We start from the raw sequence: 12,483 nt of genomic DNA on the forward strand, positions 1-12,483 counted from the left end.
TTATAAAGTGATTCTTCACCATTGAGAGATTGGCGCAAAAACGATAAAGTACAATATTTACCTATTTAATCATATATTTTCAAAAAAAAGATAGTACTATATAGCATGATATTTCAAAAATGTTGACATGTTCTCGTGGATCAGGCATTACGTGGCGGAAGTATGTGCCCTACCGAGGGCCATTCTAGTTTTAATATGTATTAATGTCAAAGTGAGAGCTGGATTACAAATGGAGATTGCACAAATTTACAAATTACAAATGGAGATGTCCAATAAAAATATAATTGCACATTTTCAGTGAATGAGGTACCATCCGAGGCACCCACCACACAGCACCGCGGGACCCAACAAAGGCGGAAACGTACGTCTAATCGATGTGACATTGAAAGCACGTGCACTTTTTCCTGAAACGAACAACCAAGCAGCTTGGAAAGCGTTCGCCAACTGGTTTAAGCATTCAAGCAAGTACTCCAACGAAACGGTGGATAATAAGAAACGGCTACCTTGGCACGCAATAAGCAATCACCGGATCGTCGTATTAAACATACACCTCCCCGAGACGCCCGGAATGTCACATATGTCCGAATTGGACAAATGATCACTTTTCTAGGAGTTGGAACTGCTTGTAAGTTCGATTCTGGAGCTTAAATTTCGTAATTCTTTTTAGTTTAAGAGATGCTCGTGGTGATCACATCTGCTGAAATGGAATAAAACAACGAACGCTGATGTCTCCGGGTGTTTCTAAGCATTGCAATGCACGTAGCTATGATGAACAGCTTGCTCCAAGTCAAGGTAAGGGGAGGTTGAGTAGGCCAAAGAAAATGGCGGCTTCAGACCCCAGCAAGGTTACCCAGGAAACGCCTTAAGACTTGTGGTGGAAAATAATTCAATTTCCACAAGTTGGATCAGCATAGAAACGGATAATCTTTAATTTCGTATATATGGAGGAAGAACATTCAATGACTCACTGAAACGTTCAAATGGACTTCACTGAAACAGAAACCCAAAGCAATTCCCTCTTGTACACAATTTGACATTCCAAAGAATGGGAAGGTGAGACATTTGGCAATTCAACCACAGGATTAGCTGATAAGCATTAGGAAAAATAACTCAGGACCGCAATACGTGGCCACTTTGGGTGGGAGGGAGAGAACGACACAATCATGGCACAAATTGCAGTGTTATCAACCAGGTCACCCTGTTTCTATGCAGCGAGAAAGACCTTTTTTTTTCATTGTAAGATATTCCTTTTATCAATATGTAGGTCAAAAGACTCTTGGAAAAAAGGGAAACATTACTGACAGCCAATTCGACTACAGTACAAAAATCACATTTGTAAAGTACCAGCAACAATTCAACAAGTGAATATAATTGAAAATACATGAATATAATTATTTTTCTTCATCAACCCAGACAGTCAGGTAGCCAAGGATCACCTGATGAAGGATATAATGAAATAAGACCATTAATTATGTTTAAAAGGAATGTTTTAATTAAACCAAACACCCAATTTTCACTCTTGCACTTCCTTGGAGTTTTCTTAGTGTGTATGCAATTTCAGGCTACTTGGTTTTATCGTTTTGGAGTTATGGAGGACACACACACACACACACACACACACACACACACACACACACACACACACACACACACACACACACACACACACACACACACACACACACACAGCCTTTTATTTTTTATAGATTCGTGGATCTTCAAATGAGTAAGACAAAGTGTCGAATCGTAAAGGATATCACCGGATTTTTAAAAGCTGGCAGTTTTAATTCATTTATCTTGAAAAATCTCCCTATCCACCTCATTAGTAACATTCAATCCCCAAATATGGATGCCAAATTAGATAGAACATTAACGAGAGTAACAACCTGATAACTAGAAGGGCACTTGGGAGAGCGCACACCTCTCGATATACTATGTCCACTGCTATTCCCTCATCCACCCAATCAGACACTGATTCATTGAACTCTAATAAATCTGTTAAACATGATCTCCCTTTGGTGAATCCATATTGACTACCTTTAATAAGTTAGTATTTATTTAAATGTTTCCCTATTTGTTCCTTAATGTCTCCAACCCCTTCCCTACTACTGAAGTCAAACTAACAGGTCTATAGTTCCCCAATTCTTCTCTGGATCCTTTCTCATGTAATGGTGTTACATTTGCGACTCTCCAATCCTCCGGTACCTGTCCTGACTCCAACGGGCTGTTAAAGATATCTGCTCACACCGGAGATTGGTCGTCTCTGCTATTAGAAGTTCCCCTGTTTACCTCTGCCACCAAAGGTGGATGGAGGTTATAACTTCACCTCTGTTTGTTTGCTATCTGTGAACAGGATTTCCCAAAAAGTTGTGCGTGGATTCGGCCGAAATTTGTGGACATGTTGGGTGTCTGACAAGGATGAAATTATTAGATTTTGGGGAAGATCCGAATCCAGATCCGAACACGAGAACTTTTTCATTTTTCAAGTGATTCTTCACCTTTGAGAGGTAAGCCTGGTGTTGGCTTAACGGTTCGGGCGGCTGGCTTAAGATCTCAGGGTGTTGAGTTCAAGATCCTGTCATTCCGTTGAATTAACCCCAGGCCCGGTTGACTCAGCCTGTCATCCTTCTGAGGTTGGCAAAATGAGTACCAGCTTTCTGGGATAATTAGCAATTTGAGTATCCTGCGCTGGAGTGGTGACCCTTCCAGAATTGTACTCCTGAGCCAATGAAACTGCCTTGACAGCCCGATGCGCTTCATGGCATGAAAGCAATGTTTATTAGTCCCCCTTTCATTGGAGGGGACCATAGGTTTGCTTTCTGTCTGTCCGTCAATTTTTCAGAGTTGTGCCCTTTTTAAACTTAGAAAATATCACATATTTTACATGGGTCAGTTTTCAGCTGGCCTGACTTCACTCCACCACTTTACACCTACTGGCTGGACAGCTGGCCTGACTCCACTCCACCACTTTACACCCACTGGCTGGACAGCTGGCCTGACTTCACTCCACCACTTTACACCCACTGGCTGGACAGCTGGCCTGACTCCACTCCACCACTTTACACCCACTGGCTGGACAGCTGGCCTGACTTCACTCCACCACTTTACACCCACTGGCTGGACAGCTGGCCTGACTCCACTTCACCACTTTACACCCACTGGCTGGACAGCTGGTCTGACTCCACTCCACCACTTTACACCCACTGGCTGGACAGCTGGCCTGACTCCACTTCACCACTTTACACCCACTGGCTGGACAGCTGGCCTGACTCCACTCCACCACTTTACACCCACTGGCTGGACAGCTGGCCTGACTCCACTCCACCACTTTACACCCACTGGCTGGACAGCTGGCCTGACTCCACTCCACCACTTTACACCCACTGGCTGGACAGCTGGCCTGACTTCACTCCACCACTTTACACCTACTGGCTGGACAGCTGGTCTGACTCCACTTCACCACTTTACACCCACTGGCTGGACAGCTGGTCTGACTCCACTCCACCACTTTACACCCACTGGCTGGACAGCTGGCCTGACTCCACTTCACCACTTTACACCCACTGGCTGGACAGCTGGCCTGACTCCACTCCACCACTTTACACCCACTGGCTGGACAGCTGGCCTGACTTCACTCCACCACTTTACACCTACTGGCTGGACAGCTGGCCTGACTCCACCCCAATAATATCATGTGCCACCATTACATGAAGCAGCACATTTCAGTATGCTTCATGTGTGTATATCAGGTTATTTTTATTATTATTATTATTATTATTATTATTATTATTATTATTATTATTATTATTATTTTTCGACACCAATACGCCATTATACATTGCCCAAATAAAGGCATGTGTTTACTGGTGTGAAAAATCCGGTTACAAACTAAATTACACCCAAAAAAACTTCATTTATTTCGCTTTTGTGGCCAAGTTCATTTGAATGGCCAACAGTTCTGCACTCTCACCTCTCTGTCTATTCGGCGTTTAAATCCTGATCCAGCTCCGAACTGTCACCCTGGTTAGACGCATGTTTTTGCTTCATGTATGTGCATGAGGTTATTTAAAATATCACATTGGTGGGGGACATGTATTGCAAAGCAATTGTCGCTGTTGTTGAGTATGTATGTATGTATGTATGTACATAGTATGTATGTATGTATGTATGTACATAGTATGTATGTATGTACATAGTATGTATGTATGTACATTGTATGTATGTATGTACATTGTATGTATGTATGTACATAGTATGTATGTACATAGTATGTATGTACATAGTATGTATGTATGTACATAGTATGTATGTACATAGTATGTATGTATGTACATTGTATGTATGTACATAGTATGTATGTACATAGTATGTATGTATGTACATAGTATGTATGTATGTACATAGTATGTATGAATGTACATAGTATGTATGTATGTATGTACATAGTATGTATGTATGTACATAGTATGTATGAATGTACATAGTATGTATGTATGTATGTATGTACATAGTATGTATGTATGTACATAGTATGTATGTATGTACATTGTATGTATGTATGTACATTGTATGTATGTATGTACATAGTATGTATGTATGTATGTACATAGTATGTATGTATGTATGTACATTGTATGTATGTATGTACATTGTATGTATGTATGTACATAGTATGTATGTACATAGTATGTATGTATGTACATAGTATGTATGTACATAGTATGTATGTATGTACATAGTATGTATGTACATAGTATGTATGTATGTACATTGTATGTATGTATGTACATAGTATGTATGTACATAGTATGTATGTATGTATGTACATAGTATGTATGTATGTACATAGTATGTATGAATGTACATAGTATGTATGTATGTATGTACATAGTATGTATGTACATAGTATGTATGAATGCACATAGTATGTATGTATGTATGTACATAGTATGTATGTATGTATGTACATAGTATGTATGTATGTACATAGTATGTATGTATGTACATAGTATGTGTGAATGTATGTACATAGTATGTGTGAATGTATGTACATAGTATGTATGTATGTACATAGTATGTGTGAATGTATGTACATAGTATGTATGTATGTACATAGTATGTGTGAATGTATGTACATAGTATGTATGTATGTACATAGTATGTATGTACATAGTATGTGTGAATGTATGTACATAGTATGTATGTACATAGTATGTGTGAATGTATGTACATAGTATGTATGTATGTATGTATGTATGTATATAAACAAAATTGAGACTCGTGGAAGAGCGAGTTGTCAAAGGGTAAAAAGTTGACAGTGATGGTGGAACCATCGTTGGATACAATAAGCAAGGGAATGAACAAACAGGAGAAAAGAAGAAAGGGAAGAAGGGGAGGGTGAGGGGAAGGGACACAGTGACTTGTAAGAGGTATGGGTTCATGGAGGTAGAAAGCGTGCAGGTAAGGACAAGAGATGGTGGTGCACCACGTAGCCATCTCGTAAAGCGTGCACATCAAATGTATTTTTATGACATCTTATAGACTGATACCTGTCTATTTTTCTGTCCAGTGTTACAGGCAAACCATCGGTGCGGATTTCTGCAGAAAGTTTTATGAGGATGGAGATTTTAAGGGGTGCAGTGTGGAGTTGTGGGACATTGCTGGTAAGGATAGAGGAATGGAAAGGTGAATGCATAAGAAGTGGGTATAAACTTGTAAAATGGAGGGTTAGGTGAGTAATATTCATGTTTGTCTTTTAATCACAGGAGGGGGTCACTATTTGATTCCCCAAAAAAGTTTTTTCACTCTCACAGGTTGAAATAAGTTGCATCCAGTATCTGGAAAATCTCTTTTTGGAGAAGTTTTTGTTTTTCGTTCTGTCCGGCATTCTGTCCAAAGGCAGGTTCAGTGCCACCAAATCAGTCCCACAGCAAGGATTAGACTGGGTGGTTTGCCTTTGCTTTCTAAGTGGTTCTCATGGTAGGAATTTGGAATTTGATTCAGCGTGCCGGCGAAAACTGAAAACTCGCCTACTGTTCGTGAAGGATCTTTAAACGTCGATCAACTAATGCTGACAGATGGGATGTCCAGTTTAACATCCATCCGAGGAACGGCGCACACATTGAGGAATCGTCCTGCATGTGAATCACCAGGATAGCAGTTTACAGCTGGGTTGGGCTTCCAACAGATTCCAGCAACAAAGAGGAGCTGATGATTCAGGCGTCAACTCCCATCTTGCTTTTTTGCTCCGACGAAGGGTGAACGCCCGAAACGTCAGCTCCTATTTGCTTGTCATGGCGGTTGGCATACCGTGATCAATGTCCTGTTGATTCCATTGATCGTTCTACCTGTCCGGAGATGCAGATTGATAGTAGCCTTCACCTGCATGATTAGTTCTTCACTGTATATACATAGAAACCTCTCATTCAACTAATTATGACCCTGCAACTGGAGATACTACTTAAAAAATACAGATAATTATATAACTAACTAGAACAGCACTTTGTAGAGCGCATACCTCCACCAGGCTGAACACTTAACGTTTTGTGTGCTCCGGATAGGCCGGATCTGCTGACCTGAACCAAAATCGAATTGGCTTGTTCTTGTCATCAAACTAACTCATCCACCAAGTTTCCTCATAATACATCCACAACATTTCTGATATCGTGCTACATATTGTTTTTTGGCCCCATTTTGCAATGGTGAATATAATCACTTATAAAAAAAAAATATTTTAAATTCTCGGATCCGAATCGGGATTCGGATCTTCACCAAAATGTAATCATTTCGTCCTTGTCACACACCCAAACTCCTCACCAAATTTTGTCTGAATCCGTCCAAAACTCTTTGCGATATCCTGTTCAAAGACAGACGGACAGACAGACAGACAAGCCGGTAGGCGACATGGGTGGTCGCTACATAATTGCATACTCGTCATACAGTTTTTAACGGATCGGGCTGAACTTTTTTGACAAAGAGGTTGATTATAGTGCGCATAAAAGCCTGGAAGCCGATTTTTGATTTTCGAAAAAATATATATATTTTAGGATTTTTCAAAAATTTCAAAGTCCCGTTACTAGGCAACGGTGGTGTCCATAGCAACGGTGCTCAAATGCATACAACTAGATGCTGGTATGAACCTACCTGTCAAGTATCATCAAAATCCGTTGACTCCTCCGGCCTCCAGAGCTGTCCATTACATACAAACAAACAAACAAACAAACATACAGACATACGGAATAACTGAGAATAAGGGTACTCAAGCGACCACCCAACAGCTGTGAAAACATAACCTCCATCCACCTTACGACGCCGAAGGTAAATATTGCATTGGTATGTTTTTTGCAGTGCTTGTGAACCACACATCGGCAAAGGATTAAAACTTTTTTTTTACTTTTCTAGTTTATTTAAAATTTATAAATCAAAGCTTTTCTTTCATCAAGTATGCCACTAACTTCCACCACTGTTTGTATGTATTCCCTCATAGGGCAAGAGCGCTTCGCTCGTCTCTCTCGGGCTTTTTACCGAGATGCCCTTGGAGCTGTTGTGGTCTGTGCTCCTTCCATCTTTCCTGATTTTTTAAGCACATATTCGGAGAAATCAAAAGCAATGGATAATGTTTTGATAAGAAGGATGAAGGAGAACGGAATGGAGTCCAGGGAACTTATGCAGATCAACGGAGAATCGAATGACCAACTTGGTGATGCATGCAAAAGCAAAGAGCCAATGGGAGACGTGGATGTTGATGAAAAATCCGGCAAAATGGCAAGAAATTCTGAAAAGCTTGAAAGTCGGATGTTGTCGGATCGGCGTCGCCGACTTTCCTGGAGTGCTTGGAGCTCCAGTTTAGAAGGAGCAGCTTGCTGGAAACACGAATTAGACTCTCAACAGCAAGGGCATATGCTTCCTGCTGTTCTCCTTTTCAACAAGTGTGACTTGTGGACCAATGAAGGAGAGCGAGAAGGGGAGCAGCAGTTCGTGCATGAAGGAACAGATGAAGATGAGAAAATTGAAGAAACTAAGAACAGGGAAGATGGAGGAAATGATGCCGAGAAGTTAAGCTCAACGGACCTTGACAATAGTCTCAAGAAGAAGACGAGCAAACCTCAGAAAGAGAGACTGCTTGGGAGTGGTTTGCCCTTGGAGGCAATGGAAATGTTCTGCAAAGACCTTGGATTTTCTGCCTGCTTTGAGACATCCGCTAAGGTGAGGCTTCGGAGGAGAACCTGAACATGTAAACTAAGTTCACGATAAAAGTGAAAATGGCAATGGTGAGTTTGAAGATTTTAGAAAGCGTGCAACAATGTCATAGCACTCAAAAGTTTTGCATGAACAGGTGATCATGTAAAGATCATCGCCCAATACTTTATACGCGTTAATGAAATGTGTTGCTCCGCCATCAACACAAAACCCTACTGGCCGACCATTCTTTTCGTAACTGCGTATTGTTTGCTGAAATTTGTTTGAAACCTTCTCGAAGACATGACATGTCCATTTCTTACCCTCCTTCTTCCTCCCCCCCCCCCCCAGTGTGATATCAACGTAACTGAAGCATTTTCCTTCCTTCTTGAAATAATTGCCTCCGATCAAAACAAATGCAACATGACCAAGCCAGATGGAGGAGCTTCTCTTCAACCCGCCGAGTCACAACCTTCGCAGAGGAACAAATGCTGTTCATAGGCAGCATTCGACAAGAAGAACAAACGGTGGCGTTTCTGGTGGCCAGTTGGATTTGGTGACAGTTATTCACAGCACCGGGACATTCAGCGTTGGAACAAACTGAATCTTGATTTTACAAATGCAATCAGTCTTGGGTTATTGGAAATGATAGCTTTCTAATTGACTTTTTTCCTCCTCATTTTAAAACTCTGGGGGTCCTTCAAATTGTGCATGGACCTTCGTTCTCATAACCCGGCTTGTACGTCCTGTATGTTCTAAAAACTACATGAATTGGATACACATAATAGTAAGTACCGTTGGAGCGGAAGCTGTCATATTGTGTTCATGGAGAGTTCGGTGGAGCGGATTCTTTTTTTTTTTTTAAAGCTTTGTTTGTCAGAGAAGTCTTGCCCAAAAGGTGTTGTTCCAAGACGGATGTCCTTGAAAATAAATCCTCACCATACCGAGCAGCCAACCATCTGTAAATTTGAACAGGCTTCATGTTTTCGAAGACGAGAACAATTTACTCATTGTTCCCAACAACCTCTCCATTGTCTAATTTGCAGCCATATTGACTTCCGGCATGTGCATTAAAGAGGGAATCACGTGGTTACAAGTATCGGTTACCAATAGTGTCAGGACAGAAAAATCCCACCCCCCCAAAAATTTTTTTTTAAAATTAACTTACATATATTGTTATGCCGACTGGAGAATTTCTTTGTGATGTCATTTTTTTTTGACAATAAGCTGATACACTCGAATCTTCCTCATAACAATTGGAGTCTTTGCTAAAAATGCGAGTTTTAGAATGAATAGGCATGATCGGTGCATCCTCCAACATGAAAAGCAACAAGTACACCGTGTCGTGGAATTTGTCTTTAACCGACTCGATGTAAATCCTGTTACTCAATTTGTACTCTAAACAATTAATTCACTGTCCACAACGGAAAGTACATTTGATCAGAGGACTTTTATTAATTTAACATGGTACCAAGGAGTTCAAAACACTGAGATGGTGAACATCCATAATGATTTGCACTAAGCTAAGATTACATTTTCTGGCATTTATATGTTCTTAGCAGGGAGTGGAGGGGGCTGATAACCATTAGGCAAAATAAATCCAACTGCAATATGTGTCTACAAGGTGAAAAGCGAATGACGTAATCATGGCAAAAGTTGCAGCGTTATCAACCAGGTCACCTTGTTCCATAGCAAGACATTCCTTTTATCAACATTTAGGTCAAAAGACTCTTGGGTAAAGGGAAGCATAACTGACAGCCAATTCGACTTATGGCATAAACATTAAATTTATAAAGCACCAGCAACAATTATAATTGAGAGTACATTAATATAATTATTTTCTTCCACAATTGCCATGAGATTACATCATCACAACGTCATTTCGGCCTCAGCTCAATACAGCCTGAACGGCTCCTCCCCTTTAAATGAGCCATTTCCAAGAAGGAATAGCCCTTTTGTCCAACGAGAAGCTTTGGGGAAATTGATTCGCAGTTATCTCAGGTGAACATGAGCCATGTAGTTATCATGACCAACGTCTCGTGACAGTCATAATCAGATTTCTCCAAACATCGCTGTCCTGCGTTGCTTCCTGAAGCTCTGGCAGAGACAGTTTGGTTGCAGCATTTACTTCATCCATCTAGTGTATAGATGGTCTTCTTCTCAACCATACCCTGCGTAGTTGATTTCTCTAGACTTTCGTTTTCTGCACGCATGATGAGTCCAAAGTATGACAGTTTCTGTTTTACAATCAGTGCTTCCAATGTACATGGTGGTCTCATCTCTTCAAGCACTGCTTTGTTTGTTCATGTTGGAGTCCATGGGATTTTTCACGTTCGACTCGCTTGACACCACATTTCAAAACGGTCAATCTTGTTCTATTTTTTCCACTCTCCATGACTCGCATCCATACATTACAACTGGAAATACCAGAGCATTCACCAGCATCTTCTTGGCTTCTATTGTCACATCTTTGTCAACCCTGACCGATTCGTAATTGCCCCAGGTGAACTTGGCCATGTAGGAAAGGGTTAATCTACTTGAGTCGAAAGAGATTGTTACTTTGTCTCTTATTGTTTATCCATCCTTTCTATGATGCATTCATCATTTGTGATGCCATTTATGGTTCATTTGGTTATATATTAGTTACACTGTGAATAATATAATTAGCAAGGTGCACCCAGTCTAATGTGGATCTGAGAGATGCAACCAAAGTCACTCTAAGGACCTGCAACAGCACACCTTTATCTTCTGGGTGTGGGACCTGTGTTACATCCACAGTTTTTACCTTTTGTTGTCTTTTTGGATTATGGAATTAGGTGATATCTGTCTGGCAAATTGATCAATGTGATAGAAATTGTCCTGCAGATTGCTGATCAATGTGTTAGAAATTGGTTACTGACCTTTCCAAAAAGTCTTGATATATATATATATATATATATATATATATATATATATATATATATATATATATATATATATATATATATATATATATATATATATATATATATATATATATATATATATATATATATATATATATATATATATATATGTAGTAGCCTGGTGTGTTGGCGCAGTGGTTAGGGCAGCGGCTTGGGATCCAAAAGGTTCTGAGTTCAAGCCCCGTTGGGCCACTGAATTAATACACCAGGGGGTTGACTCAGCCTGTCATCCTTCCGAGGTCGGCGAAATGAGTACCAGTATACTGGGCCGGTGTATACCCCGGTTAAAATAGGTGTACCATATCCCTGTGTCGTAAGAGGCGACCAGGGTTGCGTCAGGAAGGGCATCCGGCGTAAAACCTGTGCCAAATCACTATGCGGATCACACGGATGATCCGCTGTGGCGACCCCTAACGGGAGCAGCTGAAAGAAGAAGAAGACGATATATATATATATATATATATATATATATATATATATATATATATATATATATATATATATATATATATATATATATATATATATATATATGTAGTGGCGTGCGCCTGTAATCTGGCTACTCGGAGGCTTGGGTTGGAGGATCGCTTGAGGACGGGAGCTCTGCGCTGGGCTGCGCTATGAGAGGGTGTAGGGCAGCCCGTAATCATGGCGAAACCCAATCCTTATCCCTGTGTCGTAAGAGGCGACTAGGGTTGTGTCAGGAAAGGCATCCGACGTAAAACCTGTGCCAAATCACTATGCGGATCATAACGGATGATCCGCTGTGGTGACCCCTAACAGGAGCAGCCGAAAGACGAACAATATATATATATATATATATATTGTATTTATATATATATATATATATATATATATATATATATATATATATTGTATATATAATTAAAGGTTGTCAGTGTCAGTGAAATCACCTAATATGTGTGTGCAATAAAATGACAATGCAACTCAGAGGTAACCGATTCACCTTGAAATTGTCCACTCTGGGATCCGATTCCTGGCCTCACACTGTAAACTGTCATCCTGGTACTTTACAATATTCCTTGTCTTTATTCCTCTCAAAATAAACCAACGAACCTTGGACCACACACAGTGATATCCTGAGCGGAGTATATACAAAATCTTGGCTCTTGGAAGAGCAAAGTAACAAAGGGTGAAAAGGAATTGTACTGATTAATAGGCCGGTGGAGCTGCAGTTGTACATAACAAGCAACAGAATGAATGAAAAGGAAGGAAAAGGAGGGAAAGAAATATAATGGCAGATACATCCAACAAGATCATGGACACAAAGTGTTGAAATATCTCTACACAGGCTAGTTCTGCAAAGAACAGAGCTTAGGTGTGAGACGAACAATCAGCT

At 40.4% G+C, this 12,483-nt stretch overlaps 1 protein-coding gene across 6 annotated transcripts in view; it reads left to right on the forward strand.

Moving 5' to 3' along the window:
* Positions 1-11,077, forward strand: part of LOC147009770 (ras-related protein Rab-32-like) — a 21,214-nt gene extending 10,137 nt beyond the window's left edge. For 5 of the 6 annotated variants that reach the window (XM_085860830.1, XM_085860832.1, XM_085860829.1 and 2 more), the window contains 3 exons: positions 5,570-5,663; positions 7,487-8,205; positions 8,530-11,077. In XM_085860830.1, the coding sequence (XP_085716956.1) occupies positions 5,570-5,663; positions 7,487-8,205; positions 8,530-8,679 (963 nt within the window). In that variant the 3' untranslated portion in view covers positions 8,680-11,077. The remainder of the gene's footprint in view (positions 1-5,569; positions 5,664-7,486; positions 8,206-8,529) is intronic. The other variant, XM_085860828.1, reaches the window with a different exon arrangement.
* The last annotated feature ends 1,406 nt before the right edge of the window (positions 11,078-12,483 follow it).

This window comes from Eptatretus burgeri, chromosome 17 (assembly GCF_056783735.1).
Source record: "Eptatretus burgeri isolate ZD-2024b chromosome 17, Ebu_testis_v1, whole genome shotgun sequence".
NCBI classification, from domain to species: Eukaryota; Metazoa; Chordata; class Myxini; order Myxiniformes; family Myxinidae; genus Eptatretus; species Eptatretus burgeri.